The following is a 25,628-nucleotide window of genomic DNA, read 5'->3' as shown; positions in this document are numbered from 1 at the left end:
TACTTGTTTTTGACTGCATTGGATCTTTGTTGCTGCGCGCGGACTCTCTAGTTGCGGCGAGCGGGGGCTGCTCTTCATTGTGGTTTATGGGCTTCTCACTGCGGTGGCTCCTCTGCTTCGGGGCATGGGCTCTAGGCACGCAGGCATCAGTAGCTGTGGCGTGCAGGCTCAGTAGGTGTGGCGCACGGGCTTAGTTGCTCTGTGGCATGCAGGATCTTCCCGGACCAGGGCTCGAACCCGTGTCCCCTGCAGTGGTAGGTGGATTCTTAACCATTGCGCCCCCAGGGAAGCTCGTGTCCCTTTCATTTGGATGGGCTGTCTTGGGGGGTCCCACGGGGTGGTCCCACCACACCCCCAAACCAAATCTGACGTTCACCTGCTCTGAGTGCTCCCAAGACCTGGCGTGGGTTTGCTCTCTCTTGGGACCCAGAATCCAGGGCATCAGAGCTGGCTTATCACCTCCTTGACAGGGAAGAAGGGGGGTCTTCCCGGAAGAAGGGCATTCTCACCCTGGTGTGACCTACCTCCGCACAAAACGACGAACTCTTTTCAATGTGGGAAACGAATAGTAAACAAATGTTATTTGTCTATGTGATCTTACTAGTATTTTCCTAGCAGGAATTAGGATGTTTTTACAGGACACAACTAACTGAATTCAAGGGGCTGGACGCAGTGGGAAGGCGGGTATGCGCTGGTGAGTCCCAGAGGCTCCAGATGGTCTGTGGGTGGATTTTGCCCCCAGGACTCGGGGCCTGACTTTGCACATTGAAGCCCTATCCTGGCACCACCCAGGGCCAGGGATGGAGGCTCTGTATCTGCTGGATCCCCTGGGGAGGGTGCTAGAGTCCGGTGCCTGGGTGGAGCTGGCAGCGAGGATCCCTTGGAAGAATGTTCCCTCCAGTGGTGCTCACTATTGGACACTTAGTACATTCCAGGCCCTGAGGACGCACCTTGTGTGCAAGGATAGACTGAACGGCCACAGAAGTAAGTGAGGAGCTAACAGATGATCCAGAAACAAGACCAAAGGGAGGAAGAAATGGTGCTGTTAACTCTTGGGGCTGAACCTCGTCCAGCCTAGGGTGCCTGGGCCTCACACATGCTGGCTTCTTATTTAATCACTAACAGGAGATTACTGAGGTTTAAACGGGAGAATCACGGTCACAGATCACAGCGAACACCAGGTGAATGACACTGAGGTTCCCTTTATTTCTGACCATTTCTTTATAACTATCCACGTAGGGATAACGCCCCCATCTACTTCTCAAGCCTGAATCCCCCTCTAGAAATTTAGATTCACATTTCTAACTCTACAAGATGCATCTCCCCGAAGATCCCATCAAGCCCCCAAGTCATCATCCCCCCCGCCCAGCTCTGAATCACCTTTCCTTTTCCCGCTAACAATGAACAACTGTCTGAAACTATAGCTTGTGTTTCTTCGAGATGCGCTGACGTCTGAGCGGCAGTGTGCGCGTGCCCGCGACAAAGCCTGCGGCTCGTTCGCTGGGCTAGGCGGCCATGTAACAGGGGCACAGGATGGGCTCTGGGTTGTAGAAGGTCCTGTCGCCACAGTGCGGACAGGGGTCGCCGCTGAACCAGACCATACTGGGAAGCCCCAACTCCTGCAGCACCTGCTTGAGCCGGGCGTGCAGGTGCGCCAGGCGGCCCAGGTGGACGGTGCCGTGCACGTCCTCGTAGCTCTCCAAGGGCGCGGGGTACAGCACGTGGCTCAGCTTGCTCAGCCCCACGGTGTGGCGCAGCAGGCTCTCCAGCACAGCCATCGAGATGGGGTTGCCACAGAAGCTGAAGGTGGTGAGCTGGGAGCAGTGGCTCAGGGCGGGCAGGAGGGCGCTGAACTGGGAGTCCATGATGCCACACTCGTCCAGGTCCAGGTCCTGGAGGGTGGCCGAGGCCTTCTCGATCAGGACCCAGAGGGGCTTGGAGCTTATGCTGGTCAGGTTGACCCCGCTGAGGCTCAGATCCTTCAGCTGGCTGACGCTCGGGCACTGCGACAGATGCATCAGGTCTGCCTCTGACATCAGACAGTTGGTAATCGACAAGGTCTCCAGGGGGCTCTTCAGACACCTGGAGAGAGACAGAGCAGTCAGTCCCGGGAGGATGGAGGTGGTGGGCGGAGGGATGTGGGGTGGCCCAGGCCTCAAGGGAAGAGAGGCCCGTTTCACCAGATCCCAGTCTTCCAGAGGATGCTGCATGGTCAAGGGAGAGGTGCCAGGCCAGCCCAAGGTTGAGCGGGGTCCTTCCCCATCCTTTATCTGCCGTGTGATGGGGTCAAGGGAAGGAATCCTCGAGTGCTCCCTGTGCTCACCCTTCAAGTGGGGGACGACATACCCCTGCCAGGTGTTGTGAGCACAGGTAAGGTAACAATGGCAGGTGCCCACCGGGGAGCCTGACCCCATGTCCCAAGTGAGAGAGGGGAGCAGCAAACTACAGTATTGGCAGACATGACCTAAACTGCTTTTAACTCGGGCTTCCTTCCTGCCGCCTCCTGGACCCCATCACCTGTTTCTCTGTTCCCAGTGAGAGTACTGGGATCTGTGCTTAAAGGGCTAAACCAGGCAAGGTCTGGCAACGTCCACAGGGGTCCAGCCGGCAGGGGCTAACTCTGGTCGCTGTATCAGCCACAAACCATCCCTCACTTTCCACAACTCTTTTTTTGTTGTTGTTGTCCTTGTGTCATGAACACGTTTATTCTTAATGCTTTGAGTTTGCAGTTGCCAGAAAGGAAATCAATCCAACTCTTTCACACAATAAATCAGGCTGCATTCTCTCATCTTTCATCATTGTGTTCCAGGTAAAGCTATGATTCTACTTTAAGAAAGAAGAACAAATTTCTAGAAGGAATAATGTTACTGAAGAATTCCTATATAATCAGAAGCCTTAGAAGGAAATAATAGTTGTAATTTGGCCTCGAGATTGGAGCCACTTCAATTGTGACACTCATCTGACTTTCTGCTTCTCTTCTCTGGACACTTGAGGAGCAATAACTGCTTAATGTCCTGATGGGCGCCACAATTCTTCACTCCTGCTCCCTCCCCGTCATTTCCACAATCACCCATTTCCCACATCACACCTCACCTGGAGCCTAAAGCACCCCGGGACAGACAGGGAAGTGGGATAGGTGGGAGGGACAGGCTCACGTTGGATGGGCTTTCCCCTGGTGAATGTCCTCCTGCTTAGTTATTTTCCATCATCTCAGCTTAGACATCACTCTCTCAGGAGAATTCCCCAAGCCACCCTCACCTGGCCCAAAGCCCCCACGATGCAGGTTCCCGGCAAAGAGCCCCCTTTGACAGGCAGCTAACTGAAGCCACACCTCTGACCCTAACCCGGGAGGCTATGTGACAAGATGCCGGGGGACGGACTGGCGGCATCGTGTGGACCTCTGAGTGGCCCGTGCACCCTGGCACCATCCATGGCAGGCAGACAGTAGACAGACACCCCACGGATAACGAAACGAGAGAGGCCTGCCCTGGTCTGCAGAGAGACCGCGCCACGCCTCACCTGAGCACCTGGTCCAGGCGGCCCTCAAGGAAGGAGATGGAATCCAGGTAGAGCTCCTGCAGGTGCTGCAGGCTGGGAAACTGGGAGGTGAGCTGGCTGACGCAGCGCTCCTCCACGCCGGGGGCGGCGTGCGGTGTCATGTGGATGTGCGAGAGGAGCAGCCGGCGCAGGTTGACCATCTGGCCCAGGTGCGGCGCGAACCTGCCCAGGGTGGCCAGCTTCCAGGTGCAGTTCACCTCCAGGTCCTGGACAGAGTCGAGCTGCACCAGCGTCAGGATCCTCCTGACGTCGTGCATCGGCATGGAGAAGACCCTCAGCTTCTGACAGCACAGGCGGAGTGCGCCCCTCCTCCGCTTGACCTTCTTCAGGAGGTAGCTTAGGGACGCATCGGGGGTGCCCTCCTTGAGGCACAGGTCCATGAGCACCTCCACGGGGGCCGAGGTCTGCTTCAGCCACGCCCTTGCACCTTCCACCCGGCGCCTCTTCCTCACGGGCCCGGCCACCTCAGGCTCCAGCAGTGAGCACACACCAGCCCTGGTGCCGGACCACACGGTCCAGAAGTCCTGGTGGGCGTTCTGGCGCAAATCCAGCACCTGCAGCTTCCACCGCCTGCGGGACGACGGGAGACACACTGAGCTGTGCGGAGACCCACGGGGACCAGGACCGCACAGCTCAGATCCCAGGCAAGGGTGCTACACCCCAGATAGCAGCTGCTCCTCGAGCTTCCGGGGCCCCTCCTGGTCCCCACTTTAAGCACCACGAGAAGGGGGTGAGCCCACGTGCCTTCTGTCACCTCTGCACCTTAAGTAGCCCTACATGCCCGAAAGCCTATTCCCAGAGTGGAAGCCACGGCCCCAAGGCCTCCCCGTGGCCCCGCACCCCCCTCTCCGATGCTAGCTGCATCTTGCTCAGACCCCCAGGCCCCACCAGCCTGCTGGGTCGCCCTCACCTGGGGCGGACCTCCTGGGCAAGCAGGACGTCCAGGCTGTCGACTGCAGCTTGGAAGGTCTCCAGGTGAGGCTTGTGCTTCTTCATCAGGGCCCCCAGCGGGAGGCAGGGGAAGGGCCAGGCCTGCACCATCGCCTTCACGGCCTGGCTGCGCATCCCGGCAAAGGCCGCGGAGAACAGGGGTGGGAAGAGCTCAGCGGGCAGCTCCTCCAGAGCGGCGATGGCCAAGGCCTCATCCCTCAGCAGGCTCTGGACGGCCAGTTCCAGGAGTTTCGGTGGGGCCCGGATGCCCACCCTGAAGAATCTGCTCCAGAGTGAGTACTGGAGGGACACCAGAGAGCAAGGGGTGGGTCCTTCTCCAGCCAAGGACCGGCGACCCTGCCGTCCCTCCACCCTCTAGGGGACCCAACGCAGGGTCAAAGACACCCCTCTGGCCACAAAGCCACAGCTCTGGCCCTGCTGGCGCCAGGCCCCAATGAGGGGACAAGGTGACCTCTCGCCCTATCCCATATCCACCCATGCTGCATTAAATCCCAGCCCCTCTGAAAGGTGGGTACCTAGAAGCCTGACAGCTGACCCCACCCTCTCCGGAGAAAAGCTTCTGATTATCACTCAAGGACTGAAAACAACAGGAATAAGGACTTTAGCCCAACATGGCCTCTTCCTAAACTCCAACAAATAACCCAGATGGGAATGATGGAGGAGCACCACACAGTGGGTACCGTTACCCCATTTAAAACTCTTTAAATCAGGGCTTCCCTGGTGGCGAAGTGGTTGAGAGTCCGCCTGCCGATGCAGGGGACACGGTTTCATGCCCCGGTCCGGGAAGATCCCACATACCGCAGAGCGGCTGGGCCCGAGAGCCATGGCTGCTGAGCCTGCGCGTCCGGAGCCTGTGCTCCGCAACGGGAGAGGCCACGACAGTGAGAGGCCCGCGTACCACAAAAAAAAAAAAAAAAAAAACTTTAAATCAGAAACCATAAAGCAGCATGACAGTATTTGATAGCGTGTGATGTTAGAGATTAAGAAAAAAAAAAACTGATTCCAAGATGTACCTATGAGTATTACTATTACGGAATTGTTTTTATTCCATGGAATTAAAAAAACTTTTCATTTCTAAAATGAAAACAAACCAAAAAGGCCCTTTAAACGAGTAAAAATCACAAAACCATAAATGATATGAACTATAATTACTAGTCACAAACCAAATATGTAAAATGTCATCCAAAAATTCTAACTAATTAGATGTCTTACATCAAAAAAAGAAAAAAAATCTATTTGGTTAAGAAATACTGTAACTGTCTATGAGTGGCATAAACCAGAGCAGAAATCAAAACGTTTGGGATTAAGGCAAAACTTCACATAGAAGCAAAAGCAAAGCCTGCTACTGCAAACGTGTACAGAAGGCGAAGAAAAATTCTCTACAGGACCTTGGCCTGCATGGCCTGTCCTGTGGAGACCCTGGCTGGGGCAGGGGTCAGGGCCCGAGGCCCCAGATGCCAGGGCGGGTGTGGTGCAAGAAGCAATGTGCTCAGGCCTCTGAGTCCCTCCTCTGGCTCCTGAGAAGCCATGATAGGCCTTCCTGGCCACACTTTTCAGATCCCAGCTGAAATTTCCATTTCAAATGGAAAGCGGAATCTGATTACTGGAAATCCATCCAGCTAACGCTGATTTGACTTTCTCCTTACACACAACTGATAGGATCCTCTGTCCACTCGTGAAAACAAAAGATAAAAGAAAAAAACCAACCTGCAAGCATATTTGTTCGAAGAGCATGGGCCACGTCAAAACCATCCCAATGTCTTAAGACAGCTTTGTGCAGACCTAGTGGTGTCACCCCAAAGGAAAAAGAAATATGACACAATTCCTGAGAGTCACACAGTCACTTATACGTAACCTAAAACTGCAAAATGTGTGCCCGTTCATGGGGGAACAGAGGTGACACTGAGGGATGGCGGGTCCTCCAGATTTTGAGGGTTAAGGCTTCCCCAAAGGAGGTCAGGTCAAAATTACAACTAGGAGCTGGCTGGGAAGAGGGAAGGGCTGGGCATTTGTAATGAGACCAAGGAAATTACCCAAGAGGAGGTAAAGTGTGCTGTGTTTGGAGGAATTCAGAGACTTTTGTCAGGATGGGCCTGAGAGATTGCCAGCAGGAGTGGCTACCAGGGACCTGGTGGATCCCTTAAAGCCAAGGCAAACCCAAGACTCAATCTTCCTCCCTCTATCCCTGGAGGCAAAGGGTGTTTCCTCCCAGAAGCGGGGATATGCAAATTGGCTTGACAAGATGAAATGTAGCCATGTGGGCTGGGAGAGGCTGGAAGTGTGCTGGTGGCCAAACCTGGGACACACCTTATTCAGCCTGAAAGCCACTGAGGGGGTCAGGGCCGTGGGCTCTTTGGGCTCTTGGAGGCAGGGAGGGAAATAAACGTGGGCCAAGCACACATATCGGTGTCAGCAAAGGGCTGCAACCAGCAGAGGACTTGCCCCGAGGCTCAGGCGTCCTCTTCCACATCCCAGCCCAGGCTCTGTCCAGCAGCTTCAACCCTCATCATGACCTTCAAAGGCCCCTTCCCAGTGTTTGTGGATAACTTAACATTTCCTCAATCCCAGGAAACAAGGCATGCAAAGCGGCTTCAAAAAGCCCCCCGACCCCTCCCCTAAGGCTTTCACTTACAGGGTTTCTGATTCGAGAGCGCCATTAGGCCCACAAACAAAATTCAGCTTTTCTCTTGCTCTGCGATAAGCACAGCTACTCTAACACCGAACTCCCCTCAGGGGACGTGAAGCTCTGCTCGGTGCTGAAGGGTCTGGGGGCGATGCCCCTGCTGGGCTGGCTCACACGTTGGTTCTGTTGAGGTTTCAGAACACAGGCTGAGGGAACCTCTCCACCCCCTGCATTGTGACGCCCCGACAATTCTATACTGCGGGCGAGGTGGCAGCATTCTCTGAAGGATGCTCTCTGGTTTGGTAATTTCCCAGAGACTGCTTTCTCCAAATTTCTACCGTCCCTATCAGCAGTTTGCCTAAAACAGGGTTAAGCTAGAATGGGCTCTATGGACACTCAACTCCCAGACCATCACCTTGACTGGTCACCTGCAGGAAGTCGAGATTAGTAAGTGAAGCAGAATATTCCTGATTCTGGAGCAGCCACTGAGTGGTGCTCACACGTTTCATCCAGCACCACAAATAACCTTCAGAGAAAAGCTGAAATTCAGTTAGTTTCCTTTTCAGCCTGGTGAGCCGGGGACTTGGCCAGGGGTGGACACTGCCATGCTCCGCTCAGGGAGTAACCAGAAGACCTGCTTGCGGGAGGGGTGTAGATGGATCTGCCCCACAGAGCGTTAGGAAGAGATGACTGACTTCACGTGGACCTCGGGGAAACAGGAAATGGCAGACGTCCAAGCCTGGGATGTTTCCATGGGAACCCAGCATCCAGGAAGGAGATCCAAGGAGGCAGGAGGGACCACTGCCTTCGAATGATGTAAAAATGGGAAGTATAAGCCGAACATTCTTCCCCAGCGAGGCAGGGGACACTCCTCTGTCCACCTCCACCTCCATGCAGAGCCTGTTTGTCCGGAGGCAGAAGGACCAGGGGCACAGCTGCAGGAAGACCTGTCCTTCCTGCCCAGTGTCAGGACTGGCCCAGGACGACTCCCAAGGCCCAGGCATGAGTCAATTGGGGGGACGTTTCTACCACGTCCTGGTCACCTGGTCTCACGCTGTACAGGCCAGAGCAGCTTCTGAGCTCATGGTGGAGGGGTGTCCTGTCCCCCTTCCCATCTCCAGTCACAGAATTTCTACTGGGATCGCAAAGCATCTGCCCCCAGGGCCTTCCTGGGGTCTTTAGAATGCATGTGTGTCCCCAGGTTCCTGCTCCTGGCCTGTGCTGACGGCGCAGCCCCCTCTTTCTGCATCCCTGGCAAGTCAGCCCACCTCTCCCAGAGCCTGGGGTCTGGCCACGATGCGGGGAGGGTGGGGGACCGGACATCCTTCCACTGGCATCAACAGAAATCACGGATTTCTCCCCAATTCTTCTGACATAACAAGTGTAGAAGAAGGTAAAGAAAAGGCCAGCTACTTTTCTGCATTCAAAGAAGCACCAGAAATGCTGGAAGATGACCCTTCCTGGCTTCCAGAGGAAGACCCCAACCCTGCTGGTCTTCAGAGGCACCAGGCTGATAGAGGCCCTGGGTGCCAGGCCGATGGTGGCTTCTCCTCCTTCGGCTCTCTTGACCCAGCCTCGAGCAGACAAGATCCTACTCAGGATCTGGTACGTCTCCTTTCCCTCTGCAGTCAGATCGCTTCTTGCCCTGGAATATTTTGCCCTCTGGGCCTCTTGAAAAATCGAAGGTCTCTGTCAGCCCTCTCTGCCTCTTCCTGCACTTGGCAAGATGTGGTTCCACTTCAGATCCAATGACATCTAGACCGAAACAAGCAAGTCTCCCCACTTCTTCCTCCCCAGTGAGGACACATCTGACATCCAGGTCACCCTGGGTCCAGCCAGTTAATCCCGAGGGAAGTGCTTTTAGAGGCAAGTAGGGGTGCGGGAGGCTGAGGGCCCACTCCAGGCTGGTTGGGCGGGGGATGGCCCAGGACGAGGGGGGAGGAGGGAAATGGCAGCAGAGCCGGGGGCCTGGTTTCCTGGCTCTCAGAGCTGTGTCCTTTATATGCTGAAGCCATGTCTGGGACCACTAAGGGCACTTGGGGACCGGGAGTGTCCCCAGGATCTGGCTCTGTTTGCTTTGGCCTGGGGGAGGTGCCAGTGGCTGTCCCCCTTGCCAACTCCAACGGACAGAGAGGGAGCACTGACCCTAGACAAAAAGATGAGGGAGGTTCACAGAGAAGGGGAGGCCCCAGTCTTGGCCTTTGGCCCCGGAGAGGATGCTTCTCAGGACTGCACGGTCAACCTCGTTATTGCCTGAGATGGTGGGAACTGTGCTTTTGGAGAGAGGAGGAGAAGAGGGGTCTCGTGTTGTATCCCTGTCGTCCAACTGACCCCAAATCTCCAACACCAAGCCATAAGGTCACTGTGGCTCAGCGTGACACCAGGTGCGTTGGGCTGTCCGGCCCTTTGCACTGGACTTTTTTCTACTGGAGGAGCGTTGGTGAGCCTCAGGACTCCGGGAGCACTGGCTCCACCTTTGAGTGGACAGCCCACCCTGTGCTGAGGGCTGGCAGGAGGCACCAGGCAGAGGGGACGTGCTCACAGGGCGGTCTCCCGCCCAGCTGGTCCCCTCGCCCCCATACCCAGACTCCCCCTCTATCGGCAACCCTCGATTTACTCAAAACATTTACAGAGTGCCTGGAGCAGACCATCCACTGCTGTTCTGGGTGACGGGGAGGAACAGCCCAGTGACAATGTCATGGTCGTCTTCTAGTTAGAAGTACATAGTAGGGAGATGATGTACAACAGGGTAAGTATAACTGACACTGTTGTAGGTTACGTATGAAAGTCATTGAGAGAGTAATCCTAAGAGTTCTCATCACAGGGGAAAAACGTGTTTTCTGTATAATTTTGTATCCATATGAGATGATGCTTGTTAAGTCAACTCACGATGCTGCACCCTTTAAGCTTGTACAGGGCTGTATGTCAATTCTATCTCAGTAAGACTGGAAGAAATAAGATGTCATGGTCTTCCACTCAGGGTGTCTCTGAGGCACGGACCTTGCATTCAGCTGAGCAGACAAATGAAAAACAAAAACAAGCAAGTCGAAAAAATAATGACAGGCGGACGTGGCCTGCACGGTGGGGCAGGGCCACCGAGGCGACCATGCATGCTGGAACTGCAAAGCCAACCGTCATAATCCAAGGCAAAATATGACTTTTCCTGCAGCCGTTACATATTCTTTGAAAACATTAAGAACCCTCTTAACACGATCCACTGCAATGTTTAGAAAAGTAAAAGCAGTAAAGGTTTTTTTTTTATTTTTCTGCAGTACGCGGGCCTCTCACTGTCGTGGCCTCTCCCGTTGCAGAGAAGAGGCTCCGGACGCGCAGGCTCAGCGGCCATGGCTCACGCGCCCAGCCACCCTGCAGCATGTGGGATCCTTCTGGACCCAGGCACGAACCCACGTCCCCTGAATCGGCAGGCGGACTCTCAACGACTGCGCCACCAGGAAAGCCCAGTAAAGCTATTTTTTTTAGTACACTGTGATTTTAAGCACTGAGAAAGTGTTTTGTTTCTTTGCGAAAAACTCATCAAGAAACCTCTCAACACTGCTTCCGTGCTTCTCATCACATAACTTTCAGTCGGGGCTGAGTGTCCTTCCTACGCCCGGGCAACCTGTCACTCTGACTTTTTTTTTTTTTTTTTAATTTATTTATTTACTTTCGGCTGCATTGGGTTTTCGTTGCTGCATGCGGGCTTTCTGTAGTTGCATCGAGCGGGGGCTACTTTTCGTTGCGGTGCGTGGGCTTCTCATTGCGGTGTCACTCTGCTTTCTAAGCCTGGATCTGCTTCCAACATTTCACCCTTTGTGTTTTCAGGGCCTGACATTATCTCCAAGTTCCTTTACTGTGAAGATGTTTGCGGGCATCACTGCCTCTGGGACATCTTCATTTTTTTGTCACAACCATGTTCTTCACTGAAGCGTCTCCAGGAGATGGGGACAAGGAGCCTAAAGCTGGATTCTGAATCAGAGTGATGAGTCAGTCAACAATTACTCGTGTTTGGTAGAGCTTAAATCACCAAAGCGTTTCACTCTCCTAGCCTCGGCTTCTCCCTCAAGATCTGAAATGTCAGCAGGGGACTTAAATTGCTTTTTCCTTTCTCTGTGCAGTGGCTGAGGCTCAAAAGGGCGAGTCCTTTGCACCTGTGTCACAGAGCCAGCCACGAGAGGGTGACACGGGAACGAGGCCCCTGGCTCCTGGTCCAGGGCTCGCTAAGCCATCAACGTGCCAGCCCAGTGAGAGTGTGCCCGGGGAAGTCGCCTGTGGATGGGAACAGCCCACTCTGTTCGTGGACAGTGGACAATGTCGGGGACGAGAACGGAGGACAGGAGCCTCCATTCAGGGGACATCACCCACCACAGTCTACTAGGCACTCAGTAGGTCTGTGGGTCCTGCCAGGTCTTCCAGGAAGATGGGGGGAGGGGCGATATATCGGGGAGAAATCCAGAAAGGCCTGCACTCACTGGTACCTCGGCTCAGCAGCCGTACCCCGGGAGCTCAGGCTCCAGGAAACCTCCCAGCACTGCTTGCCCTTAGCAGGAGGAAGTAAGCAGTTTCGCTGATACGGTGTCGCCTGAAGGATTTGGGAAGCAGCTGTGCACAGAGGCCCCTCCCACACGTGAGGCAGGGGCTAAGAAAGGTGTGGGGAGCCCAGCCTGGCACCATGGCTGCAGAAGAGCTTGTGGGGGTCTCCGCCATGGCCTGGGGTGTGCTCATGGTCTGTCTGCACAGGTGAGAGACACTAAGGAGGGGACCGTCTGGCAGCCCAGGGCTGACCCCCTTCCCTTTTCTCCCTCCACCCTGAACATCTCTGGAGTGATGACCTTGACCTCTCCCCTTTGCACATCCTGCTCCTCTCTGGGTCCTGAGCCCAGTCTGTCCTGACACAGCCACTCAGTGTCTGTGGCTCTGGGACAGAGAGGCCACATTTCCTGCTCTGGAGGCAGCAGTGATACTGGGGGATACAGCCCGGTGTGCTGGTATCATCAGCACCCATATGCTGCCCAGCACCCCCAGGGCACTTGATCGTCCTCGCTCCTGGGGTCCCTCTCCATCCTCCAGCTCCAGGTCCGCCTCCCTGGCCTCCTTGGGCTGCAGCTGGATGAGTCGTTGTGCCCTCTGGGTGCTTTCTTTCCGGGACCGCCCCTAGGCCCAGGGGTCCCAGCTCGCGGCTTAGGGAGACAAAAACCTCCCTGGGCTCACCCACCCTGCCCCTGCCCAACACCACACAGGAGTCAAGTCTCTGGGGGCTGATGCCAGCCCTGCTCCTTCGCCCCAAGCACAGGTTCTGAACGTAACCGTGGCTTCGGGAATGGGACCCCAACACATTGCAGCTGCTTCTTCTAAGAAAGCAGCAGGATGAAAGCTCTCTTGGGAAAATGACTTGGAAAAATAAAGGCTGCTCATCCTCCTCCCGCCGTGAGGGTTTCAGGATGCAGATTGCATGCAGCTCCACGATTAACAGCACTGAGGGGGCAACAGGACATCCTGGGACATGATGAGGTGCAGAAGCCCAGTTTACCTGAAGATGTCTTCCGCCGCGCTGGTCCAGCTCACGCTGGCCTCAGGTCCTCCGACACCTGGTCTCCCTGGTTTCCTACCGTCTCAGTCACCCGTCTCCACCCAAGTCTGAGAATAAGAACCCAATTTCTCGGGCTTCCCTGGTGGCGCAGTGGTTGAGAGTCCGCCTGCCAATGTAGGGGTCATCGGCAGGGTTCGTGCCCCGGTCCGGGAAGAGCCCACATGCCGCAGTGCGGCTGGGCCCGTGAGCCATGGCCATTGAGCCTGCGCGTCCGCAACGGGGACGCCACAACAGTGAGAGGCCCACATACCGCAAAAAAAAAAAACAAAAAACAAAAACCAACAAAAAAACAAGAACCCAAATTCTCCAAAAAACAAAGACACGGTGTGTTCCACACGTGTAGTTACGAAGCCACAGTGAGAACTCTACTGGGTAAACTGAAAACCGGAGCCCCGACCCTGCCGTTTCAGCGAGAATCTCTTCGTCACCAAACCCGAGAAATTTCTCATTGGCTGAAGCAGCAGACAATCGAAGGAAAGACCTCATGCTCGGGTCAAAGGTACCTTCCTCAGGGCACTAACCGCCGTCCTGCAGCCCCAGTTCTGCCCCTTTCTCTGGCCCCCACACCCTGGCACCTCCCGAGGGGACCCCATTGCCAGCGCAAAGCAGCGCCCAATGAGCTCTGGCCATCCCCGCAGACCCGGGTTCCCTGGATTATTATGTCCCCCACGCAGAGCCGCGGCCTCCTCACGGAGCACGTGGCCCGGGTAGGCCCAAGGCGGCCCCCCACCGCGTGTGGCCTCCGCTCCAGCCCCAGGTCGTGAGAGCTCGTTTTCCGCTGCAGAACAGGAGCGGGGGCCCCGGGCCCCGGGGACTAGCTCAAGGTCACCCCATGGGAACGCGGGGGCACCAGGAGGGGAACTTACCTTTCGGGCCGCAGCGCCACGCCACACGATCCCCCGCGTGCGCTCTGCGGACAAAGAACTGCGAACTCAGCAGCGCCCCGCCCGGAAACCACGCTGCCCGACCAATCCTGCTTTCTGTTTCCTCCTGGGGCAAATCTCACGAGATCCTGGGATCGCGAGTGGGGTCTTCCAGGGAGTCTAGAAGGGGTTCCGTTTAGTAGGCGGGGAGGGAGTGGGGAGAGGGGGAGGGGTGGCGTCTGTGGCCATGCCCACTGGATGGCCTGGTGGTGAGAGTGGGGATAGGGTGGGTCAGGGGTGGGATGGGAGAAAGGTAGGGTTGGGGGGATGGGGAGGAGATGGGGGGATGGGTGAAGTGGGGGTAGGAGATGGGATGGAATGGAAGTGAGGTGGGGGAGGGAGGAATCGTGGAATGGGGGAAGGGAATGGGGGAATGGGGTAGGATGGAGACTGGGGTGAGGTGGGGATGGGGTGGGGGTAGGTGGGGGGGTGGGGAGGGGTGGGCGTGGGCTGGGATGAAGGGGCTCTTGAGATCCGGAGGGAGGGGTCGAGGCTTACAACCCCCCACCTCCAACTCCTCCCCCACCCCCACCTCTGGGTCTGTTCTTCCGCAACGCCTTCCTCTCTGCGGGGCGTGGGGTGCCAGGGCCGGCTGCGGGGCCCTCGCCCCACTCCCACCTCCCTCTTGTAGATAAGGTGTCCCTGCCCTTGGCCAGTCCAGTGCCCCCTACTCTCTCGACTTTACCACTTATGTGACCCCTGGGGCGGTGGAGACCCCAGCCAGGGTTTGACTAGATCGTCCTCCCTCCAGATTGTGCTTCCCACCCCCCACCCCCCCATTTGGTTTTCCAGTTTTTTTCAGAAGCCAAACAGTTGCTGCGTCTGGTCTCTTCCCCTCCGTCTGACCTCCGCAGCCCCTCTGATGGCCTCAGCTTGTGCTGGTCCTGAGTGCAGGGTTCACCTCCTTTCACCAACGGACCCCTTCGGACAAAGTCAGGAAGGGGCCTGGAAAAGGAAGTTGGGGCGGGGCGGGACCCTCCCAAGCGGTGCCCCTCAACCCTGGGGATGTCGCGTCCGGGCCACCAGGGGGCACTGGAGACATGGAATCCAGGACGGTTTTGGCACCTCCTTCCTCCCAGCCCCCCTAGGGGAGAAAGTCGGGCTTCTGGAGAGATGGTGAGAGCCAGGTGGGTGAGGATTCTTGCCTGGAGGGGTTAAGAGCAAAGCGGAACTGCAGCCCTGTCACTAACGCTGGCCTGGGGGACCTCCTTTGGGTCCTTTGAATTCAGCTTCCTCACTCAAGCCCAGTAAGTGTGAGGCTGTGTCCTTGTCATCCAGGTGACCCTAAATCTTTAACCACAGGCCACCAGAAGGTAGTGGTGGCCAAGAATAACAGGCAGGGCAGTAGTGATGGCTATCTTTCGTGGCTCAACCCTGCCATTCCCCCACACATCCCCCGTGCCTGTGAGCTAACAGAGCTTAAGGTGTCCAGCTACACCCATGGTTGGATGGATGGATGAATGAATACATAGCTACATACGAATGAGGGAATTGTGTTGATCCCCCTGGACCTGGGATTGTTACCTGGAACAGGGCTGGTAAAAACTCAATTTTTTCACTTTGGAACTGGAGACTCAGCCTCCCCCTCCTTCCTCTTGTCCGGACTCATTCAACAAACATTTGTCCTTGAGAGGCTGCTGATGCAACACTCAAGGAGATAGGGCTCATAAGTATTAGGATGGAGCCAGAAAAAAGCCAAAACAAAACCAAAACAAGACCATTGTTTTAAAGAGACAGGTTGTAACTAATTCTCTGAGAGGGCAAAGGATGCATCTGTGGGACTTGAAATGGAAAGAGGATCCCTTTGAAGATTGCCGAACGTTATTTTCATGATTCGATGGCTGATTTAAGGCCTGATTTCAGGTTGACACACTGAAAAGATGACGTCGGAGATATTTGAAAGCAAAGGTCACAGCATTACTTATATTGTGTGATATAGTCCTATTCATGTAGAAGTAAACATGAAAGTAACATTGATTCATTTCATTGCTTCAAGCAATGCTCACAATGTTTACCATGTTCCTGGGGCTAGACTAGGCCTGGAGTAGAAGAAGCAGTGAAAGTTACAGGGACCCGCCCCCACCTCCTGGAATACATGGAATGCTTTTTCCTGAACATTGCACTTAAGCATGTCAAGATGTCCAGAAGATGGTCACTAAAATGATAACGCTGGCCATGGTAAAATAATTTTCTATATTTTGGGGGGTGTTTTTGCTTGTGTTTTGTGGTTTGGTTTGGTTTTGTATTTTGGCCTCGCCGCACAGCACGTGGGATCTTAGTTTCCCTCCACCCAGGGATCGAACCACGCCCCCTGCAGTGGAAGCATGGAGTTCCAACCACTAGACTGCCAGGGAATTCCCAACTTTTCTATATTTGGGAGTAAACTTTTCCATCATAAATGTTTTCCTTGACCAGTGATTTATTTTGGAGATATGAATAAATTCAGTCACCCCACACAGCCTCTAGTCCCCCAGTCTGCTGCAAGATTAAGCTGACAAGGAAGGTCTTGGAGAGAATCCAGGATGGCTGGTCTGCTTTCCTAAGTCTGTATGTCCTGATTTGGGGGAACCACCACTTTTGAAAATCCTTTTGGGGGACTCTCTTGGCGGTACAGTGGTTAAGACTTTGCCTTCCAATGCAGGGGGTGTGGGTTTGATCCCTGGTTGGGGAGCTAAGTTCCCACATGCCTCGTGGCCAGAAAAGCAAAACATAAAACGGAAGCAATATTGTAACAAATTCAATAAAGGCTTTAAAAATGGTCCACATAAAAAAAAAAAAGAAAGAAAGAAAGTCCTTTTGGGGTAGCTATGAATGAGCTCAGAGGGAAAGGCAGGAGCCTTCAGGTAGAGGGCAGCATCCTTCCATCCCAGACTCAAACTCAGGCCTCCTGAAGTCAAGGGCCTTGCAGATGCAGAGGGCAGGAAGCCCCTCCCCAGGTGTGTGTGTGGTGGAAGGGGGAGATCAGGTGTGTGGGGAGGGGAACTCATCAGAAGGCCAGGTGCTCTGTGTCCCTCAGAATCAGCTTCAGAACAACTTCTTGGGAGAAGACATCCTACCCCCTGCCCCTTCCTGGCTGGGCCAGGGCATCTACCCACTGCCCTGCGTGTCAAGCCTCAGGACTTGGAGCAAAGGAGGAACTGAGAAGCATCCAGTCCTTTGAGGGTCTGGCTAGAACACGAGCAGAGGAAGGAGGGGTTTGCTCCTTTCCTGTCTCGCTGCTGAGCGGGGACATCTCATCTCATTTTCCTCCGTCCTCAGCAACTTCGGTATCAGGTCTTAGGACTTGGTCTGAATCACACCAACAGCTTTCCTGAGTCTGCAACTTGCAGACTGTGGGACTTAGTCTTATCTTTAATAACAAACATTATTATTTAACCAGTGTGTAAAATAAAAAAGCACAAACATGTTCAAAACACACTTAAGCAATAGTCATGAATCAAAACTGATTGCTTCCCCAAACATCTTTCTCCTTTTCCCTCAATCCCCAAGGCAAGCCTTTAGCTTTCCCCACCATTGGCCATAGAGTCACCTCTCTTGGGCTCCTGAAATGTCTGTCACTTGGTATGAAGAGCTGCCTCACAGGCATAACCTGGTACCAAGGCTGTGGTGGGGTGGGCTAAATAGTCCTGGGGTGAGGGTCCAGGCCACCTGGTGTGGCAGGGGACACATGCCATCGTGGAGGGAGTTAATGGACAAAGGGAAATGAGGCTAGAGGGGATGGAAGGGATCGGGGGCCTGGTGCTGAGCTTGATGGGGAAGGAGGGAGGAGGGGAGGGCGATGCAAGAGGGATTTCCAGCCCCCACTCAGCTGCCTCCCAGCGGCTTGGTTGGCACCGTCTGCAGCCACCAGGGGGCAGCAAGGGCCAGGATTTGGGGAAGGTACTTGAGGGTTACACTGTCCTGCGTGAGGTTTCAAGAGGGGCTCCCCACGGAACACTTCTCATGTCCCAAAGCATTTGTGCCCCAACAGATCATCTTAAAAAGTGCTAATAAATGGCCCAGGGCTCAGGCTCGGGCCTCAGACTCAGAGCACTGCAGAGACAGAGGCTGGAGGGGAACGTGAGGACCCTCCAAACTGAGGGGGATAAGAAGGAGTTGGGGGGTGGGGGAGGGATGAATTGGGAGCTTGGGACCAGCAGATGCAAACTATTATATATAAGATGCATAAACATCAAGGACCTATGGTATAGCACAGGGGACTGTATTCAATATCCTCTGATAAACCATAATGGAAAAGAATATGAAAGAATGTATGTAGAGTATAACTGAACCACTTTATTGAACAGCAGGAATTCACACAGCATTGTAAATCAAGCACACTGCAATATAAATGTTCAGTGTCTTTGTTCTTTTCTTTCTCTTTTTCATTTTTCACAGCACTGTGCGGCATGCAGGATTGGAGCTCCCTGACCAGGGATCAAACCTGCACCCCCTGCAGTGGAAGCACAGAGTGTTAACCACTGGACGGCCATGGAAGTCGCTTCCATAAAATGTTTTTAAAAAAGAGGGAGTTGAGGGGTTACTGGTCCCCAGCTCTGCCTCTGACTCCTGGAAAGTGGGGCAGTTGGATCTTTCAGCCGCCTGGGCTCATGGCCTCTCCTTTGTCCCAAGAGCACAGAGGGGACCTTCTGGGATTCCTCCCCCAGGAACCATGATGACTCTCACACCAGGAGAGACAGGAAATCCCGGGCTGGATTCCTTTCCCACATCCTGTCATGGACACGTTCTGTCCTTACAAACCATGTAAAGGAGTTAATTCTCCAGTATTGTCTGCTGTCCAGGGATGTAGAAGAATCTAGAACAAACCATGTCAGAGGGGGTGAGAAGAAGGGATGAGGACAGGCAGGTGCAGGAAGCAGATTTGCATGGAAGCCCCTCCCTCCTCTGGGGGGAGGGGATAAGAGAGATCTCGGGGGAGCAGGGCGAGGGCTGGGGGCTCAGAAGGCAGCGTCTGGGGCGTCTCCACCATGGCCTGGGCTCTGCTCCTTGTCACCCTCCTCACTCAGGACACAGGTGAGGCCTCCAGGGAAGGGACCCCAGGGATATCTGACCGATCGTTTGTGTCTTTGTCCTCTGAGTAACAGAACTGACTAGAGTGTGTTTCTCCTCTATCCAGGGTCCTGGGCCCAGTCTGGCCTGACTCAGCCTCCCTCAGTGTCCGGGAATCTGGGACAGACGGTCACCATCTCTTGTGCTGGAATCAGCAGTGACATCGGGGGTTATAGCTATGTCAACTGGTACCAACAGCTCCCAGGCACGGCCCCCAAAACCTTGATTTATCAGGTCAATAAACGACCCTCAGGGATCCCTGATCGCTTCTCTGGCTCCAAGTCTGGCAACACGGCCTCCCTGACCATCTCTGGGCTCCAGGCTGAGGACGAGGCCGATTATTACTGTAGCTCATATAGCAGTAGTAGCACTTGGCACAGTGGTCCAAGGTCATGGGGAAGTGAGACCAAAACCTCCCTTTAGCTCCCTCCAGCCCCTTCACTTTTAAATACAGGCTTTCAGTTGTTGCTTGTTTGTTATTTAATTTGCCAATAATTACAAACTTAAATGAATTTGAAGATTTCATAAAGAACTGCTTCATACCTTTTCCCCAGATCCATCATTTTTAACTATTGTCATCTTCGCTTTTCATTATATCAGCTTATCTCTCATTTTCTCTCTCTGCCTATATATGTGTGTGTGTGTGTGTGTGTGTGTGTGTGTATGTATTTGGATGTGTATCCATATATAAAGATCCATAAATATATATACTCAACACACCCACACACGTAAACAAAACATTCATTTTCTGAACCACTGGGAATAGGTTTCATCCATCAGCATCTAAGACTAAATACGTTTCGTTTAGAGAGAGTTCACATGAAATCACAGTCAGCATTTAAGGTGTAGAATCAGGGTTTTTAATGTATTGACAAGTTAGTCCATCCATGATCACTCCAGAGTCCAGATGCTTCCTGCCCCTCAAGACACACCTCATCCACCTGCAGTCACTCCCTGTCCCCCTCGGACCTTTGTGCCAGGATCCCCCACATAGCCTAATGTTTCCAGGCTCATTCCTGTAGAAGCATATTCACTACTTCCCACTTCTTACAGTCGAATAATACTGCATTATAAGGATGTACTTCATCTGATGGATCAAGTAATCAATTCACAGATTCACATTCATTTTTTCTCTCTCCTGTCACAACCCATTACAGAGTGATCCTTTCGGGGCCTAGGGAATGAAAATTCTACGTTCACCTCACTTCCCGAGATGAAATGTAAACACGACATTCCCCTCAGGGACGTCTTCAGGAGGCAGTCAAGGCTTCATCTTCTCTACTTCTCAGAGCCTCCTAAGGATCCCGGATGGGGGCATCTCCCCTTCATTCTATGTGCTGTTTGCATGTGTCCTGGATGAGCTGGAGGGGCAGGGAGGGGGCACGGTCTCAGCTGCATCAAGCAGCCTGAGAAGGTCTTTATCCCGACGATGACTCACTTTTTCTTTCCACTTTCTTTTTTCAAACGTTTCAGGTGCCTGTTTCTACCATCTGCAAGGCTTCAAGGCCAGGTTTTCATCTTACACTTGCAGTTTTTCATGAAAATATTCTCCATGTCTGAGTCCTGCTCTATGTAGCTAAGGAGAGGAAAAGTAGTCATGTCTCTTTCAGCGTATTTTGCACAGTTCCTTTGATTATGAAATGCAGCATTCCTGAAGGAGAATGTGTGAAAGCACACTCACAATTTAAGGAGGAATAATAAACAGAAACCACATAACCCCAGACGAAATCTACCCCCCAAAGCACATCTGTCAACCCCACTCCCGGATTAGCTGGTTTGCTGACTCCAGGGTTAATCATTCCATGGCCTTTCTTTACATTCCTGCCCCAGCCTTCCTAGATATGCATCCCCCAAACAACATAGTTTGAAACAGTGGGTACAAGCATCCAACCCGCGGAGTGCGGAAAGGGTAGTGTGTCTACAGGTGAGGCCCCAAGAGACATGGACCCTAACAGAGGCTCAGCTTGGTCCTGGGTGGGGCTTCCCTGGATTTCCTGGAGCCTGTTCTGAAGACGGCAGACAGGGTCCCACAGGAAAGACAAGGAAGCCTAGAGTCAGGCATTTAGCCTTGAGGGATGTGGGTGGGTCCTTGATTTCTAAGGGGAATATTGTCAGGGTATCAGCTGGCCCACGTTTCCTGCTATTCAGCGGGACGTGGACCCCAGGAGTTGTCTGAGATCACTTCACTGGGAGGAAGCAAGAGAGATTGTTTCTGGCTGATCAAGACCCTAGAAAATTGTTCATGTCAAGGCAATCCTAGCCAGCCATACAGTACAAATCAGAATCCGGGCGACACGCGTCCAACTTTACAAGATGGTGTCAAGTATGTCAGCACATGGATGATGTCAGCTTCCTTGTAGGTGAATATTTCTGCCGGTTGCCCATTGGAGAAAGGCCTCCATGGGACATGGCCATTCCAGAGAGGTGGGCAGAGGCTGCAAAACTCTGGAGGCACACAGGCTTCTCCTCCTGACCCCCACAGAGTCAGCTCTGCCGTGCCCCCTCATCCAGGACATGTGGTTCACCCTCTCCCTAGAGCAAATCTGTCAGTGGGGTTAGTGGGCAGTGGTCTACCAGCCTCACGACTAAAAGGAGAGAGAATCTGCAGATCCACCTGCATCTGTAAGGACTCACACTCATTATAATTGTCAAGTTGCCTCAGCTCATCACGACCATACTCACCACCCATCACGCCCTGAGGAATGACAGGCCTACTTATCACCACTGCAGGCCTGGGACTGGCCCTTCTCAGGAGAAAGTCAGTAAACACTTGTCGACATGCATCTTGGCTTCCATATTTGTGCTTTTCTGTACTCCTATGTTCTTTGGACTCTTCCTAAACTCTGATATATGACTCTGACTATCAGGATTGTTTGACTTGGGTTTAAAAGAAGCAATCATAGTTGTGCATTTGCTCCACGCACCCACAATGACCAGAGTGAAGAGCTCTGGGACAGGCGTTTGTGTCGTGATGTTGGGGACAGGGAGATAGAGGAGGAAACATTGTGGTAGAATCTGCAGGGATCTGGGTTTTCTTTTCTTTTTTAACCCCACCAAGTGGCATGTGGGATCTTAGCTCCCCGAACAAGGATGGAAACCGTGCCCCCTGCATTGGAAGCACTGCGTCGTAACCACTGGACCACCAGGGAACTCCGGGTACTAGTTCTTTAGCTGACATTTTCCTACCATACCAATAGTCAATCAACCTGAAGAGGCGTCTCAAAATTGTCCACACCTCAAGATTTCATTACAATGAAACTTGGTGTGGTTGCCCTCTCGTTTCTACACCCTGAGGCGTGTCAGGATTCTGGATGTGAGGGTTTCTCTGTGGCTCTCTGTCTCCTCTCCTTTGGGAACTCCAATTATTTGTGTATTAGGTCAACTGAAGTTCCATAATTTGTGGATACTACTTCATTCTTTTAAATTCATATTCCCCCTTATGTTGAACAAGGGACTCTTTCCATTGCATGACTTCAAGTCAGAAATCTTTCATTATCCAGTGCTCTGCCTGTCGTTGATCCCATCTGCTGGAATTTTCTCTGTAGTAGATTCACTGTGGTTTTTTCCACCTTCTATTGCTTACCTGAGACTTTCTTTTTTAAAAAAATTTTATTGGAATATAGTAGATTTACACTGTTGTGTTGGTTTCTGCTATACAGCAAATTGAATCAGTTATACATATACATACAGCACTCTTTTTCAGATTTTTCTCCCATATATTGGCTGACACTCTGTATCTCTCTATTGACTTCAGTAGGTTCTATCCTTATTTCTTGCATCATTTTTAACAAACTGGATGAATATCTTTGTGACATAATTCCAGCAGATCTGTGAGACACGCTCTGTTAACTTTCCCTTCCATACAGTGGAGATGTTCTGGTTTTCCATATACCAAGTGATTTCAGTCTATCCTGGTGTGGCCAATATTATGTGGTGAAACTATAAGTCTTTAAATTCTATCTTGGCATTTTGATTTAGTCAGACTGTCAGCCCGGTTGAGACCAGGTGGTTAATTCCATCCACCTTTTTGTGAACTGTGCTTTCCATGTCAGTTCATTTACACAAACTTGGACCTGCTCTTCGGAAATGTCCTACAAGGAGCTGCACAGCAGCCAGTCTGGGGACCGGGTTGTTTTCTGTCCCTCAGGTTCCAGGGTGTTGGTTGGCACCATCTGAAGCCACCAGGGGGCAGCAAGAGCCAGGATTTCGGGAAGGTACCTGTGGCTTATACTGTCCTGTATGAAGTTTCAAGAGCTGCTTCCTGAGTAACCCCTCTTAGTCCCAAAGCATTTGTGCCCCAAGAAATCATTTTCAAAAGTGCTAATAAATGGCCCAGGGCTCAGGCTTGGGCCTCAGACTCAGAGCACTTTGGAGACAGAGGCTGGAGGGGAATCTGAGGACCCTCCCAACTGAGGGGGATGAGAGGGAGTTGGGGGTGGGGGAGGGATGGACTGGGAGTTTGGGACCAGCAGATACAAACTACTATATATAGGATGGATAGACAACAAGGTACTACGGTATAGTACAGGGAACTGTTTTCAATATCCTATGACAAACCCTAATGGAAAAGAATAAGAAAGAGAATGTATATATAAATGAATAAGTGAGTCACTTTGCTGTACAGCAGACATTCACACAACATTGTAATTCAACTATACTTCAATAGAATTTTTTTGTTCTTTTTTCTCCATTTTTAAATTTTTAAAAATTCTTTAGTTGTACCATGTGACATGCAGCCCCTTAGTCCTCTGACCATTGATCAAACCCACACCGCCTGCAGTGGAAGTGTGGAGCCTTAACCACTGGACCGCCACGGGAGTCCCTTCAATAATTTTTTTTTTTTTTTTTGCGGTACGCGGGCATCTCACCGTTGTAGCCCCTCCCGTTGCGGAGGACAGGCTCAGGACAAGCAGGGACAGCGGCCATGGCTCATGGGCCCAGCCGCTCCGCGGAATGTGGGATCCTCCCGGACCGGGGCATGAACCTGTGTCCCCTGCATCGACAGGCAGACTCTCAACCACTGCGCCACAAGGGAAGCCCTTCAATAAATATTTTTAAAACAGAAGTAGTTGAGGGGATACTGGTACACAGCTCTGCCTTTAACTCTCAGAAAGCGGGGCAGTTGGATTTCTCAGCCGCCTGGGCTCAGAGCCTCTCATTTGTCCCAAGAGCACACAGAGGACCTTCTGGGATTCCTCCTTCAGGAAGCACCGTGACTCTCACACCAGGAGAGACAGGAAACCCCAGGCTGGATTCCTTTCCCACATCTTGTCATGGACTCGTTCTGTCCTCACACACCATGTGAAGGAGTTAAGTCTCCAATAATCTCTGCTGTCCAGGCATGGAGAAGAATCTGGAACAAACCATGTCAGAGGGGGTGAGCAGAGGGGGGGAGGAGGGGCAGGTGCAGGAAGCAGATTTGCATGGAGGCCCCTCCCTCCTCTGAGGGGGAGGGGATAAGAGAGTTCTGGGCAAGCAGGCTGAGGGCTGGGGGCTCAGAAGGCAGCGTCTGGGGCGTCTCCACCATGGCCTGGGCTCTGCTCCTTGTCACCCTCCTCACTCAGGACACAGGTGAGGCCTCTAGGAAAGGAACCTCAGGGACATCTGGCTGATCCTTTGTGTCTCTGTCCTTAGGGTGACCTGGGCCCAAGCACTGAACTAACCAGAGTGCGTTTCTCTTCTTTCCAGGGTCCTGGGCCCAGTCTGGCCTGACTCAGCCTCCCTCAGTGTCCGGGAATCTGGGACAGACGGTCACCATCTCTTGTGCTGGAACCGGCAGTGACATAGGGAAATATAACGCTGTCGGCTGGTACCAACAGCTCCCAGGCACGGCCCCCAAACTCTTGATTTATGAGGTCAATAAACGACCCTCAGGGATCCCTGATCGCTTCTCTGGCTCCAAGTCTGGGAACACGGCCTCCTTGACCATCTCTGGGCTCCAGGCTGAGGACGAGGCTGATTATTACTGTAGCTCAGCTAGAAGTGGTAACACTGTGCACCGTGGTCCCAGTTCATGAGGAAGTGAGACCAAAACGTCCCTGAGCCACAGGCTCCCTGTTGCTCTGAATATGCTTCTCCTCCCTGAGCTGCCAGCCTCATGCAGCTCGGCCGTGAGAGGTCAGTGGTCTCTGAGCTCCTCCCTCTGCCTACAGTGGAGGTGGTGGGAAATATGATCTTGGGGTTATTGTCTTGGGATGGTAACCACTTCCTCATCCTGTGTGATGTGCCACTCTTGCCAGCTCTTCCACAGCAGTGTGAGGGTTAATTTCTTGTGTCTATTTGCCTGAGATAAGCGACGCCCATACTGCGGTGAAAACATTATTTCTTGGTGTCTGTGAGGATGTCTCAGGAGGAGGATATTGGCCTTTGAGTCCACAGACTGAGTAGAGAAGATCACTGGTGCGGTGTAGTGGGCACTGTCCTTGAGTTGAGGGCCTGAAAAGAACAAAAAGGGAGAGGAAGGGGACGTTTGCTCTCTCCTCGTCATCAGAGGCATCAACTTCTCCTGACCCTGGACATTGGCACTGCTGCTCCTTCAGCTTTCAATCTCGGACCAGGACTTCCGTCCTCCACCCCGATTCACAGGCCTCTGGACTCAGACTGAATTATATCACTGGCTTTCCTGGTTCCTCAGCTTGCTGATAGATTGTGAGACACCTTCATCTTCCATTACGGTGTGAATCAATTCCTACAATAAATTATATATTTTTTCCTGCTTCTCTGGAACCATGTGACTAATCCCGATTTTGGTACCTGGAGTTCTTCAAGAAAAATAGAATTTTAAGGATGATTTTTCTCAATTGATTCTGAGGTTTCTGGAATTGGCTGTCTAATCTGGTTCTACTGAATGGTGCTAATGGCTATTTCCAGTAGTACAGAGAGCACAGCTAGTGTATGTCATGAACTGTTCGTTGGAATGAGAAAAATCCCTGCCTTG

At 52.8% G+C, this 25,628-nt stretch overlaps 1 protein-coding gene across 1 annotated transcript; it reads right to left on the bottom strand.

The window, feature by feature from the left end:
• Positions 1-1,505: 1,505 nt before the first annotated feature.
• Positions 1,506-21,380, bottom strand: LOC136132611 (melanoma antigen preferentially expressed in tumors-like). The gene is made up of 7 exons (XM_065889501.1): positions 21,266-21,380; positions 13,586-13,629; positions 13,411-13,497; positions 12,104-12,283; positions 4,469-4,788; positions 3,520-4,128; positions 1,506-2,082 (listed from the first exon to the last, which is right to left on the bottom strand). The coding sequence occupies exons 1-7, from the start codon at positions 21,378-21,380 to the stop codon at positions 1,506-1,508; spliced, it is 1,932 nt and encodes a 643-aa protein (XP_065745573.1).
• Positions 21,381-25,628: the final 4,248 nt, after the last annotated feature.

This window comes from Phocoena phocoena, chromosome 13, assembly GCF_963924675.1.
Source record: "Phocoena phocoena chromosome 13, mPhoPho1.1, whole genome shotgun sequence".
NCBI lineage: Eukaryota > Metazoa > Chordata > Mammalia > Artiodactyla > Phocoenidae > Phocoena > Phocoena phocoena.
Note: the sequence above shows the minus strand (reverse complement) of the source record. Positions and strands in the feature narration are given on the sequence as shown.

Coding starts and splice junctions, on each gene's coding strand:
- LOC136132611 (XM_065889501.1), bottom strand. CDS start 21,380: ATGGGTGGTGAGTATGGTCGTGATGAGCTGAGGCAACTTGACAATTAT. Junction 12,284..13,410: donor CTACCCGGGCCACGTGCTCC/GTGAGGAGGCCG, acceptor CCCTGGGCCTAG/GGGCGGTCCCGGAAAGAAAG. Junction 4,129..4,468: donor GCCCAGGAGGTCCGCCCCAG/GTGAGGGCGACC, acceptor GTCGTCCCGCAG/GCGGTGGAAGCTGCAGGTGC.